Source organism: Equus quagga, chromosome 14, assembly GCF_021613505.1.
Source record: "Equus quagga isolate Etosha38 chromosome 14, UCLA_HA_Equagga_1.0, whole genome shotgun sequence".
Taxonomy (NCBI): Eukaryota; Metazoa; Chordata; class Mammalia; order Perissodactyla; family Equidae; genus Equus; species Equus quagga.
Window position 1 is genome coordinate 65,115,284 of NC_060280.1, and position 20,538 is coordinate 65,135,821.

At 40.5% G+C, this 20,538-nt stretch overlaps 1 protein-coding gene across 1 annotated transcript in view; it reads left to right on the forward strand.

Moving 5' to 3' along the window:
• Positions 1-486: 486 nt before the first annotated feature.
• PAFAH1B2 (platelet activating factor acetylhydrolase 1b catalytic subunit 2) overlaps positions 487-20,538 on the forward strand; it is a 30,306-nt gene continuing 10,254 nt past the window's right edge. Inside the window, exons 1-2 of the mRNA XM_046685774.1 lie at positions 487-687; positions 7,203-7,290. Of these exons, the coding sequence (XP_046541730.1) occupies positions 7,210-7,290 (81 nt within the window). The 5' untranslated portion in view covers positions 487-687; positions 7,203-7,209. The remainder of the gene's footprint in view (positions 688-7,202; positions 7,291-20,538) is intronic.

Sequence of the window (20,538 nt, forward strand, 5' to 3'; positions counted from 1 at the left end):
GTATGTCTTTCCCTAGTTTAGACGGATCGCTAAGGAAAAGACCGCGAGTCGCCATCCCGCTATGGTATCACCTTAAGAGGCGGTCACCTAAAATCCGTACACTCATCATAGAAACAGAAATTCCACTCGTAAACGTAGGGAGCTGCCTCATTAACCTTGGGGCCCCATTTCCCTCCCACTTGCAGCAATCGGTTTATTCCATGGGGTGGAGAAGGAAGCCAGGTTGGCGGGGCGGGAAGGGAATGGCGTCAGTGTGAGGTCACGCCACATTGTCCCGACTGCCATCTCCACGCCGCAGGGACATTAACTCAGGATGGAGGGATGCAGCTGGAGGAGAGATAGAGGCCCAAATCGCGCAGTCTACACGCAAAAAAGAGGGCAGAATAGAGAACAAAGCGGGGAACCTCGCTGGACGTGACAGGACACCTGAGCGCTGGCAGCTAGCGCCCGCAGAGAGGAAAGGCAGGGAGAGAGGAGCCACGCCGAGGCCGACAGGATGGGGCGGGACTTCCGGAAAGCATTTGCCTGAGTGGCAGGGGAACCGGAAGTGGGGGCGCTGCTGCTGGTGCTGGGGCCGGGGCCGGAGGAGGGACGCGCCAGAGCGGGGCCGCCGGGACTGAGCGAACGACAGACGCGCCGCCCGCCGACGCCGCAGCCGCTTGGGGCCCGCACGGACCCTTTGCCTGAGTGAGTGCATCCCTGGGGCGCGGGAACCCGGGGGCTTAGAAGTGGGGTTTGGAGGGGCTGCGATGTGTTATTGTGAGAGGCCCCCCCCCCCCCCCCCCCCCCCCCCCCCCCCCCCCCCCCCCCCCCCCCCCCCCCCCCAGCCGACCTTGGGGGTCTTCGCGCGCGCGCATTCCCCGCGGACCCGGCGTTGGTGACCCCGCCGCCCGCGCTGCCCCTGGGGCCTCCAGGCGGCTCGCCGGCCGCCTTAGAACCGTCCCCCGGCACCCCGCCCCCAAACCTGTCGACTCCTGCGCTGGCCGCCGGCTCCACCCCGCCCTTCCCGGTGGAGGCATCCCGCGGAGGGCCGCGCCGCCCGCGCCTGCCCACCTCTGCGGCGGGCCTCCCGCAACCCCCGGCCCCTGCGGCCGCGGGGCGCCCCGCGAGCACCTCCAGCCTCCGCAGTGGCTTCTCCCTCCTCCCCCGGGGCTGGACCTCCGACCCTCCTCCCCGTTCCTCTTGTCCGAGAGGCCTTTCCCGCGGGCCGAGTTACTCTGTTGTGTTTTGACTGAGCGCCTTTTCCTCCCCCTTTTGTTGAAAAATGTCAACTCTTTAGGAACTTCTCCGTTTCCTCCCTGAATGTATTCAAAAATCCGTAGACTGTCACCACTCAAACGGGGTTATTTCTTAGAGGGCTGTCCGGTCCAGCAGCTGGTTTTAGAGATGAGGCCCAGCGAGGTTGGTGATGAGCCCAAGGTCAACCAGCTAGTTCAGCCTGCCGGAGGACAGGTTTTCTTAGGTGCTTTTACCTGGTCCGTGTCCATGTCCCAGATCAGGACCTTCTGGCCTACAGGTCTGTGATAGACCCGTTGCGTGGTGACTCACTGTTTGCTTTCCATAGCTCCCAGGCCAGCGTGGCTTTTCATAATATATATACAAACCTTGAAAAAAACCAAACGCCTGAAGCTTTGGCCTCTTTTTAGCGCTTACCCACGGAGAAAGGGAGGACGGCCTGGACCCACCTTAGGTCCTCATTTTGTACAGCTTAAAATTTGGGGGTGGGTAAAAGTGTGGAGAAAGAGGAAGGAGAAAATAGGGATGCTTGTTTCCCCTGAGCATTTGAGTACCCTTTGCCTTGGGTATGCCTTGTGTCTTGAGATTCTACTCCTGGGCACATTGTTCGCATATAAAGGTTGCCTCCTTGTGGGGGAGCAGGGGAGGAGTAGGAAATCATCGTGCTTTAATTTGTTGGCTTGGGCATTTGATAATAAATCATGGATGTGCTGGAACCCAGGGACCCACCCACCAGCCTACTGAGGCAGGGTATTTAGAGTGAGGCCCGCCTTCCCCTTCACAATAACCCTGCCAACTCCCTGGGAAGCAAAATGAAGTCTTAGCTCAGAGTGCAAACATTCTAAATCTTTTCATTCTTAGCGCAACTTTCCCCCTCCATCTGTTTCCTGATTAAACGAAAGAAACATCCAGCCCAGCTTGAGAATTTATAATTCTTTGTTGTTGGAACTGGTTTCTGATTAGACGCCCTACACCACGCTCGTATAAGCATCTGGAAATTCTCGTGTTATCCTGTCATAGTCCAAGTTAAGTAGAGAAGATAGAAAATGCAGGAAAATCGGGAAATGCTATGCAAGTCACTTACTCCTCATCTTTCCAGAGAACTCATTTTAATGGACCATTAAGCTTCCCTCCAATAGGGTCTCTCCTGGTAAATTAACAAAACTTTTGTTCTTCAAACCTTTCTCTCCATTCTACTTGGTTTTTCTAACTGAATCTGCTGTTTGTGATCTCACAAGTTAGTGACTTGCTACGTGGGGGAGATTATTCTGAATGAGTAAGGCGAGATGGGAGGCAAATCCCTCCCCATCGGTGCTTGTTTTTTGTTGTGTTACTCAGTCCAGCTTCACCATTTTGAATACTCCTATGTGACAGTATTGCTTTCTGCCTGAGAGCAGATCAGAATCACTCTGATTTTTGTGACCTACCACAGGCTGTTCTCTGGATAGTTCCTGACTCAGTTTTTGTTTTTATTGTAAAGAATACAACAGCTTATTTTGTCTAACTCCCAAATTATTGGAATCTGCTGAATGCATAGTCCCCTGGGTTGTATATGTCCAGCCTGGTTCTTAAAGAGGAGACTGCAGGGGTTCGTGGCTCAGTCTTTCTTTACCTACTGTTTAAAAATGTTACCAGCCATTGCCATCAGTAAAACTGAAAGCTACTTTGTATTCTAAGATTTTGATTTGGCCAGATAATACAAAAGCCAAGTATCTGAAGGCACAAAGAAACAAATTTTTGCTCAGATACTTTGCTCTTGTAGAAGAGGAAGAAGGATGGCCTTATTTTCATAAAGAAAAAAAAAGACTAGCTAATTGGAAATATTTTGTGATCTTCTCCCAGTTCTACCTGCTTGGTAGCCTCAGATAAATGACATTTTCTTTCTTGGTTTCCTGGTATAGCTTTTTTATTTTGCCCATGAAGAAATTTAGGACTGAGATGAGGGCCGGCCCGGTGGTGCAGCGATCAAGTTCGCAGGTTGTGCTTCGGCTGCCCGGAGTTCATCAGTTTGGATCCTGGGTGTGCAGACATGGCATTGCCTGGCAAGCCAGGCTGTGGCAGGCGTCCCACGTATAAAGTAGGGGAAGACAGGCACGAATGTTAGCTCAGAGCCGGTCTTCCTCAGCAAAAAGAGGAGGATTGGCGGCAGATGTTGTTTTAGGGCTAATCTTCCTCAAAAAAAAAGGAAAGGACTGAGATGAAAGTATTTTGCTCAGGGTATCAAAATGCCATTAAATTTGGGTAGTAGTAGTAGAAGATATAAGTGAATTGACGTAAATTAAAATTTATCGTTGTCTTATATACAGAGTCTTCTGTGTAGAGCCTAACGTCCTTTGCTCAGGAGTAGTAGGCTTTGGAGTATTATCACCCTGCATTCAAATCACATCCCAGCTCGCCCTATCAAGGAGCAGTTTCCTTAAATCTCCCTGAGCTTCAGTTTTAGCCCAATGTCTTGTAAATAGTAAGTTCTTAATAAATCTTAATAGCAGTTATTTAGTTAATGTATTTATTTTTGCTGAGGGAGATTCACCCTGAGCTAACATCTGTGCCCATCTTCCTGTATGTTGTATGTGGGTTGCCCCCACAGCATGGCCCCTGACTAGTGGTGTAGGTGTGCACCTAGGAATTGAACCTGGGCAACTGAAGTGGAATGTGCCAAACTTAACCGCTAGGCCACGGGGCCAGCCCCAGCAATTATTTTAGATCAATTGTTTACCTGTTGGACACATTGAAAATTCATCTGAAAAGTGAATCATAGGTCTGAAGAGATCTTATAGTTTATGTAGACCATTGGTCTTGAAAGTAGAGTATGTGCACTCCCAGGCATGCACAAGATGATCTGCTGGAATACAGGAAAAAATTTGGAACTGCTGTTTACATTTATTTTTTATGTAAAAAAAGAAAAAGTAAACTCTGCTAATATTTAATATACAGATTCACAATAATTTACATATTTAATTTATAAATAAATACACATATATTGGGGCATATCAAAAAGATTTTACAACATTAAAAAATGTTTGAAGTCCACTAATCTGGACCAGTCTTTACTCGTATGCTTTAGTTCACTTTATGCTTTCCTATTAGGTACACCCCTAGCCTCTCTGAATGTCCATTGGAAGTGTCTACCTTATGAGACAGGCTATGTCATTCTGTAGTCATATTCGCTAGAAATTTGCCTCACTGTACATTCTAGCCACTGGCCCTGTCTTCCTATTTGGGGACGTGCAAAATAAGCCTGACATCTCTTCCTCGTAATCTTCAAATGCTTTGACAGCTGTTTATGTCCTGTGTCTTCCTCTTCCTCAACCAGTTTTTCTGCAGCTTAGACACATGCCCATTTCTTTCAACTATTTCTAATATAACAGGTTTTCAAATTTCTCACAATCTTGGCTCCTTTCCTCTATACACCCTCCAGGTTGTCAAAATTCTTCTTAAGTTTTTCAGCAAGATCTGAACATGATATCCCAAGGACTGAAATGAAGTTGAAGTGCCTGCATTTAGTCTTTAAGTGGCGAGGGATGTATTTGAATACGTATTATTATGAAGGCACCTCATGTTCACAGTTTGTCACCCTTGTTTAAACATCCCCAGGAAAAGTACTTTCCATTATATAACCATATAGTGAGTGTTGGACAGATTATTTCTCTCCTTTTCAGTAGTGCTCTCTCACTTAACTCTGTGTCTTAACTTTTGTCTCAAAAATACCTAACGTGTTAAGTGTTTTTCCAGTGGGAAAATAAATAAATTAATGAAATGATTGGGTTTTTAAAGTGTATTTAAAAAGTTAGGAAATAGACTTTTTCAAATAGTGAGTGGAAAACAGAGCTATTTGTTGGTATATTTCTTTGCATTTTTAGATCTAATTTTGAAATCCTTAAGATGGGAAAACTTGGTTGCCCCTTGTCTGCCTTAAGGCCAATAGAGCTGTTTGATCAGCAGGGAAGAAAGGTACTTTTTAAATTAAAACTTTTATTAAGCACCATGTTAGATTTAACCTGAATAGCCAGACTAAATCTAGAATCGAACTTAGACCCAAAGAAACTTTTATGTAGAAGGTATAAATGTTTTATTAGTTCAAAAACAAAAGCAAAACCCCAGAATTAAATGTTTCTATATGGCTATTTGTTTTAACCCCTTTAATCGTTTTTTCTTTTTCCTTTGTGCATCTTTTAATTTTTCCATTCCTTCCTTAGACACTGAAACCCCAAACAGATACCATAGTCTGATTGGAGCTACAGCAATTCATCTTGCGGTTCTTCCCAATTCTTGTATTTTACGTTGATGTTTCTAGCTCCATGTAGTATGTGTCTTCGGCGTGGAATGGTTAGATATTAGGCCCCCTGTAGGGAGTCCACATGAACTGGATTGTGGTCACTGGGCCAGATGTGACATTATTGGGGTCAGGCAAATCTAATTTCAGTCACTCGCTGCACAAATTACCCAAATTGATTCTCCTTTTCCTCCTTTTGCAGTACTTTTGTGAGGATTGGAGGTGGTATGTCTAAAACACAGCATCTTTAGTCATTGATAGATAGCTATTATTTTCTGATAGTTGCAAATTTTAGTAATCTAAAGAAATATATACACAGGATGTGGATGGTATTTTACATCTTCTGTCAGATACGGGATTTACCCAAAGCCTAATTTTTTTAGGCCTAATGTTATTTAGAATTGAGCTAATTTGTTTGCATAATTAGTGTTAAAATTGTTCGTTCCTGTAATTTATTTTTCATGAATGAAAGTGTGCTTTCATGTTTAGGGCTTGGTACATTCTGAGTCTCCAAAACTACTACCGTGGCAACCCAGTGTGTCTTGTTTCACTCAGTAAATGCTTAGTGATGAGTGTAAATCCATTCCCTTTCCGAGAAAGCTTAGCTGTGCTTGAGGATGGCAAAGGAAGGACAAAGAGAGAGAGTATGGCCTCCTTTTCTAGAAGCCGCAAAACCCCAGGTTTTTCTCTTTTTCATCATCCTTTGCATTTGCCAAGTGACCTCTTGAGCCTAATGGCTCTCGTAGGTATTCTGCAGAGTTGAATGAAAACAATCTGGTTTCTTATTTGTCTTTCTAGAAGGTTATCATTTCTGACTTTTCTAAATTTCACTTATTCCTTCTTCACTATCAGATGCCATATTTGGGCTCATCACTAATCATTTTCTTAGTGGAGATCTGTCAGAAATAAAAATAGTAAATGTTTGTCAAAAACCAGTGCCAAAGCCTGTGACTAATGGGGCCGGCCTGGTGGTGCAGCGGTCAAGTGCGCACGTTCTGCTTCTCGGTGGTTCGCTGGTTCTGATCTCAGGTGTGGACATGGCACCACTTGGCAAAAGCCATGCTGTGGTAGCTGTCCCCCGCATAAGGTAGAGGAAGATGGGCATGGATGTTAGCTCAGGGCCAGTCTTCCTCAGCAAAAAGAGGAGGATTGGCAGTAGTTAGCTCAGGGCTGATCTTCCTCAAAAAAAACCAGTGTCAAAGCCTGTGACTAGTTTTACATAATCTGTGGTACAGTTGTTTGTGTGATGTGTACTAACCAGTGGATTCTAATCATTGCTGTAATAATTCTTAACTGTGTAACTCTAGCAGCCTAAAAGACTAATACAGATTTCATTGAACTAAGTGTCTGACTCTTTGTGTCATTTGGTGTTCATAGTAACATATAATCATGAAAAATTAATATAGATGTAGAGCATATACTTAGAGCAGATTTTTTAACTGGAATACCCTGTTCCTAAATAATATTCAGGCCTGTCTGGAAGTTTAGTGATGCTGGATATTTATGGGACTCAAGCCGTTGTGTCCTGTAACTCTTCTCTGCTGAAAATAAATTCCAGTTGTTTGCTTCTAGGCAAAACCACAGTGAAACTTAAATTATTATTTAAAACCTGACGTGTAATATTTAAGTAAATGATAACAAATAACTATTGCTGTTAATGAATGAAACATGACATAGACATTTTTTCCCTCAGGTATAGAATGAGCCAAGGTGACTCGAACCCAGCAGCCATTCCACATGCAGCGGAAGATATTCAAGGAGACGACAGATGGATGTCTCAGGTAAAAGGAAGTACACTTTATCATTCGCGTGAGATGAGTCTCTTCGTTTTTGAGAGTCTTTTGACCAAAGCTGCAAAGGGGGTGTTTTTAATGGTGAAAAAAGAATTTATTACTGTAAATAAAAATCTAACATTAGAATGTCATGCCTAGTCACCATCTAATGTTGGAACTGAGGACTGTTTTGAAAGCATGGTAATTGCCCTGTGTTAATTTTAAAAGATAACAATGTCTCTACAATATTCTTTCTTAAGCTTTCTTTTGAAGTCATTTCAAAATTATATAGATATTACAAACATTTTAGAAAGAACTGCATATATTCCTCATCTAGACTTGTCAATTGTTAACATTTGCCACATCTGCCTAATTATTCCGTTTGTATCTGTTTGCATATGTGTATCGCAACATACTGTTTTTTTCTGAAGCATTTGAGAGTAAGTTGCAGGTGGTGTGCCCCTTCAGTCCTAAATATTTCAGTGTGTTTTCTAAGAACAAGGACAGTTTCTCACATAACTACAGTATGGTTATTAAAATCAAGAAATTTGACATTGATATTATACTGTTACCTAACCCAGAAATCATGTTCCCATTTCTCCCGTTGCCTGCACAATGTTCTTTTTATCAATTTTCTTCCCAGTCTGGGATCACACATTGCATTCGGTTGGTGTATCTTCATTCTCCTTTAATCTGAAACATTTCTCAGCGTTTATTTGTTTTTCGCAACATAGACAGTTGGGAATAGTATGGGCCATTTATTTTGTAGAAAGTCCCTCAGTTTGAGTTTGTCTTTTTCCTCGTAATTGTGATTCAGATTATGCATTTTCGGCAGGAATATTAGTGAGGTGATGTCTTCAGTGCATCACATGGACGGCATGTGATGTGAGCGTGTCTCATTGCTGATGTTAACTTTGATCGCTTGGTTACGATGCCGTTGGCCTAAACCAGTTCTTGTTTCATTATCCTAGTATGGACTCTTGGGTTCCTATTTTATTCAGTGGGGTGTAGTGTGCTGTAATTTTGAAGCTCAGATTGTCCCAGGTTTAGCAAGTGGGAATCCCTTCAAGCTAGCTCCTTTGTCTTCTTGATATGTCCCATTGCTTTTTTAGCCCTTTATTTTCTTCTTCAAGATTTTTAGCTTCCTTTTAATGAACTGTTATCACATAAAAATAACTCTATTTAACCTTTATGTGTTTGTTTCCAACCATATTACCTCTTTGAAGTAACAGATTCTACATGATTTTAAGTCCCTGAAGTTTTGTGTTTTAGTATTTAGTGATTCTGTTTATACTCTTCATAACTGTATAGTATTCTCTTTCTGTCTGTATCTTCCAAGACTTAAAAAGCAGTCTGTCAAGTAGCTTGAGGGGTAGGTTTTTTCCCATTGTTCCCATATGGATGAGCTACGTGGTTATTTTTACTTAACCTTCCTCATTTGTTATCTTTTAAAAATATTATGAAATATTTTGAACATCTGTGTATTTGCCATTCACCCTGAAAAAATAAAACATTGCTAATAGAATTGCTGTTCTCTGTATAACCCTCATTGATCACATTTCTTTCTTTCCTACCTCCCCACCCCCAAACCAGTATCCTTAATTTTTTTCATGAATTTAAATACTACACGTATAATCGGTAAACAATATAAATGGCATTTTTGCATGCTTTAAAACTTTATGTAGATGGTATCTTTCTGAATATGTTTTTCTGCAGTATGTCATACATGTTAGAAGTATAGCTATAGTTTTTAAATAGTATTCCATTGCTGTATATGAGAATACCACAATGGATTTGTCCATTTTCTCATTGATGAACGATAAAACGTCGTTTATAACTTTATTAGTAGTAACTAAAACTAGATGCATTTGTTGTTCCTGGCATAAATTAGCAAGCTTTAAATAATTAGCACTGACTGGAAGAAAATTAGTCAAATGGAAGAAAAACAGATATGAATATTTAAACATTTTTTAAAAGTTGGATAATATGGAATGACTAACTTTATTAAATATTAAAATGTAGTACATGCCCATATCTTGGTTTTTAAATACATTTCTCCAGTAAAAGGAATGAAGGCTCCTTGAAGAAATGATTGATTCTACAACTGGAACAAAGAAGTAAAAGATGAGCCTGGAGCATCTTGTAGTGCAAGAAACAAGGAAATACTCAAAAAAGAAAAGGAAAAAAAGATGGATGGCAAGAATATCACTGAAGTGGTGTGTCCTCAGTGCATCACATAGAGGACATGTCATATTGGTTTGTCTCATTGATGATATTAACTTTGACCACTTCCACCCAAATGCAAAGTTGGAAAATTTGAGCAACACGATAAATGATGATATTGGTTACAACTCAAAGAATAAAATAAGTATTCATGAATCCATTCTGCTATAAATAAATGATTGGATGAATTACATAGAGGAGAAGGGGCAAATCTTCCTTACAGAATAATTTGCATTAATGTAGAAGGAAGGAGGGAAAAGAAAATCATGGTTGAACACGACAGTAATAATTACTGTAGGCAAGATCTATTGATGAATACTAAAATTAGTGGGCACAACTTTAGGGAGAAGCATATATTTGCCTAGCCTCAGAGTATCTCCCCGTTAATTACTTTGGTGATTTTTATGTACGACTACATATTTTTTGATACTCCTCCCTCTGGGAGGTGGAGCTTAATTCCCCCCACCCTTAGTGTGGGCTGGATTTAGTGTTTTGCTTCTAACAAATTGAGTATGGAAAGGAAAAAAATAACGTTTTGGTGGAGAACCCTGGCCAACACTACCTTAGCCAAATGATCAATATTAACATCACCAGTAATAAGTCATGTTGATATCATGTGCCTCCCCGATATGACCTAACAGGGCACATCACCTCTCTGATGGTCTTCCACAAAGATCTGTAACCTCTCTCTATTCATGAGAAAACGTCAGACAAATCCAAATAGAGGGATATTCTACGGAACACTTGACCACAACTAAATGTGTCAAGGTCATGAAAGACAAGGAAAGACCGAGAAACTGTCCCATGTTTGAAGAGACGAAGGAGACATGTAGACCAAATGTAGCATGATATCTTGGACTGGTTCTGGGAACAGAAAAAGGACATTAGTGGGAAAGCTGGTAAGATCTGAATAAACTGTTTTAGTTAATAGTATTTACTAGTGTTAATGTCTTAGTTTTGACAAATGGACCATGCTTATGTAAGACGTTAACACTGGAGGGAGCTGAGTGAAGAGTACATGGGAATACTCTACTATCCATCTTCTGTAGATCTAAAATTATTTCAAAACAAAACATGAAAAAACAATGGTGATGAAAACAAGTATTGAAGTGACACTCAATGCTACCCTTGAAGTATTGGCACAATATCAAACTCCTAATCTAGGCTTAGCTACCCGATATCAGCAAACACCTGGAACAGATGAACATATTCATCACCGCCACAGGGATGCAACCAACAAAATTCAGACTGTGGAGATTCTATAGGTTAAACAGTCATAGTCCTTAAAAAATAAGTTTGGGAGGTGGTGGCAGAGGGAGGGAGAACCTGTGGATTAAAAGGAACTTTTTCTTTTAAAGGTTTTATTTTTCCTTTTTCTCCCCAAATCCCCCCAGTACATAGTTGTGTATTTTTAGTTGTGGGTCCTTCTAGTTGTGGCATGTAGGACACTGCCTCAGCGTGGCTTAATGAGTGGTGCCATGTCCCCGCCCAGGATCCAAACAGGTGAAACCTTGGGCCACCAAAGTGGAGCGCGCAAACTTAACCACATGGGCCAGCGCCAATGAAAGAGAATTTAAGAGACAGATCGTTTGGATCCTGATGGGAAAAAGAAACTACTTTTGGTGGTGAACATGATGTAGACTATACAGAAGTTGAAATAGAGTAATGTACAACTGAAATTTATATAACATTTTAAACCAATGTTACCTCAATAATTTAAAAAATGTAAAGCAAAAATAATTTTGTAACATTGAATTTGAATACTGACTGGTTATTTATTGATATTAAAGAATTAGTATGAATTTTGGGGGAATAGAATTGGTACTGTGGTTATATTTTTTTGTTTTTTTGTTTTTTGTTTTTTGTGTTTTTTTTTTTGGAGGAAGATTAGCCCTCAGCTAACTACTGCCAGTCCTCCTCTTTTTGCTGAGGAAGCCTGGCTCTGAGCTAACATCCGTGCCCATCTTCCTCTAGTTTATACGTGGGACGCCTACCACAGCATGGCTGCCAAGCAGTGCCATGTCCGCACCCGGGATCCGAACCAGCGAACCCCGGGCCGCCGAGAAGCGGAACGTGCGAACTTAACCGCTGCGCCACCAGGCCGGCCCCTTTTTTTTTTTAAGATTTTATTTTTTCCTTTTTCTCCCCAAAGCCCCCCTGGTACATAGTTGTATATTCTTCGTTGTGGGTCCTTCTAGTTGTGGCATATGGGACGCTGCCTCAGCGTGGTTTGATGAGCAGTGCCATGTCCGCGCCCAGGATTCGAACCAACAAAACACTGGGCCGCCTGCAGCGGAGCGCGTGAACTTAACCACTCGGCCATGGGGCCAGCCCCATGTGGTTATATTTTTTAAAAGTCTTTTTGAGATATTACAACTGAAATATTTATACATGAAATGTTATATCCTCAATTTGCTTTAAAATAATCTGAGGATGAGGGGTAGTAGTTTGGAGAATGACTGAAATAATAGTGGCCATCAGGTAGATGATTGCTCTAGGTAGTGATGGATACATGGAGATTCGTTGTTTTAGTCTCTCTGCTTTTGTGTATGTTTGATATTTTTCTTAAGAAAAAAATTTTTAAGATGATATTGAAAGACTTGACTGTAGAAAAATTTAATACAAATTGTATCAAAACATATTAACCAGAAAAAGAAGTCTCAGCAGCAGACTGAGGAAAATATTTGCAGTAAATATTACAGATGAAGTATTGATATTCTTTATTATATTATCAATAAAAATATGTTCAAGGTACTACTAGATAAGTATCTCAATAAATGTGTCAGGAAGCGTTTTAACTTTTTGTTTCCAAAAAGTACAGATGAAAACAATGGGAAGAGAAAGGAGGGCGGGGGAGAGAGAAATATTAATATCCAGCGCAGGTGCAAGAATGGTAAAACCAGTTCTGATGCGTTGCTGGTCAGTATAGGTGTAGCCCTTTTAAGAATTTAGAAATATGTCCAAGATCCATCAAAGTGTTAATTCCCTTTGACCTAAGAATTCCCAACATGTAAAACATAAAATATGCGCAAATTTCTTCATCACAGTAAATAGCCTCCTGGCGAGTCTGTCAATAGGAAAAAGAGCTAAAAAACAATTTTTTTTAATGGATCTGTCAGTAGATGCATTCAGTAGGATATTGTGTGGCTGTTGATTATGGTTATGAAAATTATGTAGCTACGTGAAAAAATACTTCCAGTGTAATGTTAAGTGCAGTTATAATGGCTGCTGTTTATTGAGTACCTACTGGGTGCCAGCAAAAGTTGGGCCCCTTTCAAAGAACTCTCATCTTCACAACTCTAAAGCAGGGTTTGCCAGCAGGTGTGAAAAGCAAGACTCAGCTTATGTACTTGCTTAAGGTCACTGGACTAGGAAGAATCCTAGGACAGGCTAGAATTTGAATATAGATTTTTCTGTCCCCAAAGCCGTTGTGCCAGAAGGAGGTATACATAATAACTATGTTAAGTCGGGGAGGGGCATGTGGAAAAATGGCCAGAAGAAAATAACCAAAAATGGTAACAGTTATTGGGTTAAGATGGTAGGATTATAGTTGTTTTGCTTTGATCTTTTCTGTTTTTCCAAACTTATTGCAACTACTTTTATGCTTAAAAAGAAACTGTAGAGCAATCTCCCAGAGCTCAGTCAAGAAGAAGCAGACGATTTGAAAGACCACTCACAAGGAAAGAGATTGAAACAGCAATCAAAAGCATCCCAAAGAATAAAACCCCAGCACAAGAAGGCTTTCCTGGGGAAGTCTACCAAACTTTCAGAGAGGATTTAACACCTATCCTTTTCAAGCTATTCCAAAAAATCAGGGAGGATGGAACACTTCCTAACACATTCTACAAGGCCAACATCACGCTGATACTAAAGCCTGACAAGGACAGTGCGAAAAAGGAGAACTATAGGCCAATATCGCTGATGAACACAGATGCAAAAATTCTCAACAAAATTTTGGCAACCTGAATTCAGCAATTCATCAAAAGAATCATACATCAGGATCAAGTGGGATTCATACCAGGGACACAGGGATGGTTCAACATTCGCAAATCAATCAACGTGATACACCATATCAACAAATTGAGGAATAAAAACCACATGATCATCTCAATAGATGCAGAGAAGGCATTTGACAAGATCCAACAGCCATTTATGATAAAAACTCTGAACAAAATGAGGATAGAAGGGAACTACCTCAACATAATAAAGGCCATATACGACAAACCCACAGCCAACATCATACTCAATGGGCTAAAATTGAGTGCCATCCCCCTGAAAACAGGAACAAGACAAGGGTGCCCTCTATCACCACTCTTATTTAACATAGTACTGGAGGTTTTGGCCAGAGCAATTGGGCAAGAAAAAGAAATAAAAGGAATCCAAATAGGGAGGGAAGAAGTGAAACTCTCGCTGTTTGCAGACGACATGATCTTAGATAAGAAAAAGCCAAAGAATCCATTGGAAAACTTTTAGAAGTAATCAACAACTACAGCAAAGTTGCAGGGTATAAAATCAATTTGCATAAATCAGTAGCATTTCTATATTCTAATAACAAACTAACAGAAAAAAAACCTCAGGAACACAATACCATTCACAATCGCAACAAAAAGAATAAAATACCTCGGGGTGAATTTAAGGAAATGAAAGACCTATACAACGAAAACTATAAGGCTTTCCTGAAAGAAATGGATGACAACATAGATGGAAAGACATTCCATGTACCTGAATTGGAAGAATAAGCATAGTTAAGGTGGGCGGAGCAAAATGGCGGGGTGAGCTGACCCAGGATTCTTTCCCCTCCAAAATACAACAAAAGATTGGAAGAACTGAATTTCAGAGAATAAACATAATGCCAGCTCATTAGAGACCTACAATACCAAGAAGGTGGAGATCATAAACCTAGCTTTACACCTTCGGAGGCGCCGGAACGGTAGGAGAGAACATCACTCCCTCCCCTAGAGTCTGCGATCTCTGCGGCAGGGGTCGGGAAGGAGCGGGGGAGGGGCCACGCGACGAGGGGATCATCCAGGACTCCTGCCGCTGATTCAGTGGAGACCCACTGATGGGGGGAAAGCTTCCGTCCGCGGGGACCCTATAAATCAAGGGCCTTGGGAGACCAGAGAACAGAACTGATCTGAACCCAGACCGGCGCGTGTGAGTAACAGCCCCTCCCCCCCAGCATAGCCAGTGGGCCCAGCCATCTTGCCCCAAGGCGGAGAGCTAACACGCGGCTCTCGACCTCCATCTAGTGGCGACAGGCTGTAACTGCAACTGAATTCTACCACCATGAGAAAAAACCGCTCCTCTACCATCCAGCAATTTATAAAAGCCCCAGACCAGAAGGAAAACAATAAAAACATAGCATTAAGTCCTGAGGACTTGGAATTAGGTAAACTAAGTGATAATGAATTCAGAGCAACTATAATCAAAAAACTCAATGAGGTAGAGAGAAAGAGAAACAAGCAGAGTTCTGGAGTTACTTCACAAAAGAGATTGAAATCATAAAGAAGAATCAAACAGAATTACTTGAGATGAAAAACACAATGGACCAGATAAAATAGAATACGGATTCCCTGAATGCCCGTGTAGACAACATAGAGGAGAAAATCAGCATAATTGAGGACAGACAGGCTGAATGGCACCAGACAGGAAGAAAGAGAACTAAGAATTTAAAAAAATGAGGAAAATCTCCGAGAGATAATGGATTCAATGAGGAGTAAGAACATAAGGATCATAGGAATTCCCGAGAATATGGAAAAGAAAAATGGAGCAGAAAGTGTGCTTAACGAAATTATTGAAGAGAACTTCCCAAATCTAGGGATCAACGGAGAAATGTGTGTAGAGGAGGGTGTTAGATCTCCTAGATTTGTCAATGTAAAAAGACCCACCGCAAGGCACATAATAGTAAAGTTGGCAAATAGGAATGGTAAGGAAAGAATACTCAGGGAAGTAAGAAAAAAAAAAGAGAATAACCTATAAAGGAGCCCCTATCAGACTGTCAGCGGATTTCTCTGCAGAAACCCTACAAGCTAGGAGAGAATGGAGTGATATATTCAAAGCTTTAAAGGATAAAAACCTTCAGCCAGGAATACTCTATCCAGCAAGAATTTCCTTCAGATATGAGGGAGAAATTAAATCTTTTCCAGACAAACCAAAGTTAAGGGAATTTGTAACTAAAAGCCCTCCATTACAAGAAATCCTCAAGAAGGCTCTCATACTTGAAAAAAGAAAAAAGGGAGAAAGGGGACACAATCCACAGACTAGGGAGACCAATGGATAGAACCAGAACAGGATAGCAAATATTCACTATAGCATTAGGGTAAAAATAAGGAAACTACCAAAACAAGGACGATCTTAGCACTCTAACTACAGATTAATAAGACGAGTTGGAATAAAAAATGAAAATAGTTATTTAGGAGGGGAAGAGCAAAGGGTCTAAATCAGTATTGGTCGAGTAAGTAAGAGACCACCAGAGAATAGACTATATTATACATGAGATTCTAAATACAAACTTCAAGGTAGACACTAAAATAAAGTACAGAACAGAGTCACAAATCATAGATAAGGAAAAATCTAAGAAACCCAGCATAAGAAATTGCAGTATTAAATGGATAGTCTAAAGCACACAGGAAAAGAAACACAGGAAAACAAGATAATGAGTGACAGATTGACAGCATTAAGTCCACATGCATCAATGATCACTCACAATGTGAACGGATTGAACTCTCCAATAAAAAGACACAGAGTGGCAAAATGGATTAAAGAACAAGATCCAACAATTTGTTGCCTCCAGGAAACACACCTCAGCCCCAAGGACAAACAGACTCAGGGTGAAGGGGTGGAGGACAATACTTCAAGCAAATAGCAAGGAAAAAAAGGCAGGTGTTGCAATTCTCATATCAGACCAAGTGGATTTCAAAATAAGACAGGTAAAGAGAGACACAGAGGGACAAATATATAATGATCAAAGGGACACTTCATCAAGAAGAAATAACACTTATAAATATCTATGCACCCAACACAGGAACACCAAGATTCATAAAGCAACTATTAACAGGCCTAAAGAAAGATGTTAAAAACAACACAATAATAGTAGGGGACCTCAACACCCCACTCACATCAATGGACAGATCATCCAGACAGAAAATCAACAAGGAAATAGTGGAGCTGAATGAAAAACTAAAACAATTGGACTTAATAGACATATATAGATCACTCCACCCTGAAGGAGCTGAATACACGTTCTTCTCAAGTGCACATGGAACATTCTCTAGGATAGACCATATGTTGGGAAACAAGGCAAGCCTCTACAAATTTAAAAAAATTGAAATAATAACAAGCATCTTCTCAGATCATAGTGCTATAAGGCTAGAAATTAATTACAAGAAAAAAGCTGAGAGAGGCACAAAGATGTGGAGACTAAACAACACACTACTGAACAAGCAATGGATCATTGAAGAAATTAAAGAAGAAATAAAAAAATACCTGGAAACAAATGAAAATGATTGCATGCCATACCAACTCATATGGGATACAGCAAAAGCTGTATTAAGAGGAAAATTCATCGCAATACAGGCACATCTTAACAAACAAGAAAAATCCCAAATAAGCAACCTTAAAGCACACCTAACTGAACTAGAGAAAAAAAGAAAAAATGAAGCCCAAAGTCAGCAGAAGGAGAGAAATAATAAAAATCAGAGCAGAAATAAATACAATTGAAACGAAAAAGGCAGTAGAAAGGATCAATGAGACAAAGAGCTGGTTTTTTGAGAAGGTAAATAAAATTGACAAACCCCTAGCCAGACTTACAAAGAAAAAAAGGGAGAAAGCTCAAATAAACAAAATCAGAAATGAGCGAGGAGAAATAACAACAGACTCTGCAGAAATACAACAGATTATAAGAGAGTACTACAAAAAACTGTATGCCAACAGAATGGATAACCTAGAGGAAATGGATAAATTCCTGGACTCCTACAATCTCTCAAAGCTCACTCAAGAAGAGGCAGACAATTTGAACAGACCAATCACAAGGAAAGAGATTGAAACAGCAATCAAAAACATCCCAAAGAATAAAACCCCAGGACCAGATGGCTTTCCTGGGGAATTCTACCAAACTTTCAGAGAGGATTTAACTCCTATCCTTTTCAAGCTATTCCAAAAAATTAGGGAAGATGGAACACTTCCTAACACATTCTATGAGGCCAACATCACGCTGATACCAAAACCTGACAAGGACACCACGAAAAAAGAGAACTACAGGCCAATATCACTGATGAACATAGATGCAAAAATTCTAAACAAAATTTTGGCAACCAGAATTCAGCAATTCATCAAAAGAATCATACATCAGGATCAGGTGGGATTCATACCAGGGACACAGGGATGGTTCAACATCCGCAAATCAATCAACGTGATACATCACATCAGCAAACTGAGGAATAAAAACCACATGATCATCTCAATAGATGCAGAGAAGGCATTTGACAAGATCCAACAGCCATTTATGATAAAAACTCTGAACAAAGTGGGCATAGAAGGAAACTACCTCAACATAATAAAGGCCATATATGACAAACCCATAGCCACATCATACTCAATGGGTAAAAACTGAACCCCATCCCCCTGAAAACAGGAACGAGACAAGGATGCCCTCTATCACCACTCTTATTTAACATAGTACTGGAGGTCCTGGCCAGAGCAATCAGGAAAGAAAAAGGAATAAAAGGAATCCAAATAGGGAGGGAAGAAGTGAAACTCTCACTGTTTGCAGACGACATGACCTTATATATAGAAAACCCCAAAGAATCCATTGGAAAACTGTTAGAAGTAATCAACAACTACAGCAAAGTTGCAGGGTATAAAATCAATTTGCATAAATCAGTAGCATTTCTATACTCCAGTAATGAACCAACAGAAAAAGAACTCAAGAATACAATACCATTCACAATCACAACAAAAAGAATAAAATACCTTGGGGTAAATTTAACTAAGGAAGTGAAGGACCTATATAATGAAAATTACAAGGCCTTTCTGAGAGAATTGGATGATGACATAAGGAGATGGAAAGATATTCCATGTACATGGATTGGAAGAATAAACATAGTTAAAATGTCCATTCTACCTAAAGCAATCTACAGATTCAACACCATCCCAATCAGAATCCCAATGACATTCTTTACAGAATTAGAACAAAGAATCCTAAAATTCATATGGGGCAACAAAAGACCCCGAATTTCTAAAGCAATCCTGAGAAAAAAGAACAAAACGCGAGGCATCACAATCCCTGACTTCAAAACATACTACAAAGCTACAGTAATCAAAACAGCATGGTACTGGTACAAAAACAGGTTCACAGATCAATGGAACAGAATTGAAAGCCCAGAAATAAAACCACACATCTATGGACAGTTTATCTTTGACAAAGGAGCTGAGGGCATACAATGGAGAAAAGAAAGTCTTTTCAACAAATGGTGCTGGGAAAACTGGAAAGCCACATGTAAAAGAATGAAAATTGACCATTCTTTTTCACCATTCACCAAAATAAACTCAAAATGGATTAAAGACCTAAAGGTGAGACCTGAAACCATAAGGCTTCTGGAAGAAAACATAGGCAGTACACTCTTTGACATCAGTATTAAAAGGATGTTTTCGGACACCATTCCTTCTCAGAGAAGGGAAACAATAGAAAGAATAAACAAATGGGACTTCATCAGATTAAAGAGCTTCTTCAAGGCAAATGAAAACAGGATTGACACAAAAAAACAATCCACTAACTGGGAAAAAATATTTGCAAGTCATATGTCTGACAAAGGCTTAATATCCTTAATATATAAAGAGCTCTTGCAACTCAACCACAAAACATCAAACAACCCAATCAAAAAATGGGCTGGAGACATGAACAGACATTTCTCCAAAGAAGATATACTGATGGCCAATAGGCACATGAAAAGATGCTCATCATCGCTGATCATCAGGGAAATGCAAATCAAAACTACACTAAAATATCACCTTACACCCGTTAGAATGACAAAAATATCTAAAACTAATAGCAACAAATGTTGGAGAGGTTGCGGAGAAAAAGGAACCCTCATACACTGCTGGTGGGAATGCAAACTGGTGCAGCCACTATGGAAAACAGTATGGAGATTCCTCAAAAAACTAAAAATAGAACTACCATACGATCCAGCCATCCCACTACTGGGTATTTATCCAAAGAGCCTGAAGTCAGCAATCCCAAAAGTCCTGTGGACCCCAATGTTTATTGCAGCACTGTTTACAATAGCCAAGACATGGAAGCAACCTAAGTGTCCATAAACAGATGATTGGATAAAGAAGATGTGTGTGTATATATATGTGTGTGTATACACACACACACACACACAATGGAATACTACTCAGCCATAAAAAGGAACAAAATTGTCCCATTTGCAACAACATGGATGGACCTTGAGGGAATAATGTTAAGTGAAATAAGTCAGTTAGAGAAGGACAATCTCTGTATGACTCCACTCATATGAGGAATTTAAAAATGCAGACAAAGAGAACAGATTAGTGGCTACCAGGGGAAAGGTGGGGTGAGGGGTGGGCACAAAGGGTGAAGGGTTGCACCTACAACACGACTGACAGACAATAATATACAACTGAAATTTCATAAGATTGTAACCTATCATTAACTCAATAAAAATTAACAAAAAAGAAGAAAAACTGTGGAGTACTAGAATCTTTAAAACAGCAAAGCTTAAATTCCAAGACGTTCTATAAACATGAGCTGCGTTGTTGGTATTAAGAGGTAGTTGGTAAGACAGGACACGCAGTAGAGAGTTGACGTGATGTGAAAGTGCACCTGCTCACCAGCTCATTTTATTCTTGCTCATCTTGTCCCTTCAGTTAAAACATACTTACTGAAGGGGCCAGCCTGTACATACCTCTCACCAAGCCATGCTGTGGCAGGTGTCCTACGTGTAAAGTAGGGGAAGATGGGCACGGATGTTAGCTCAGGGCCAATCTTCCCCAAAAAAAAAAAAACTTGCTGAA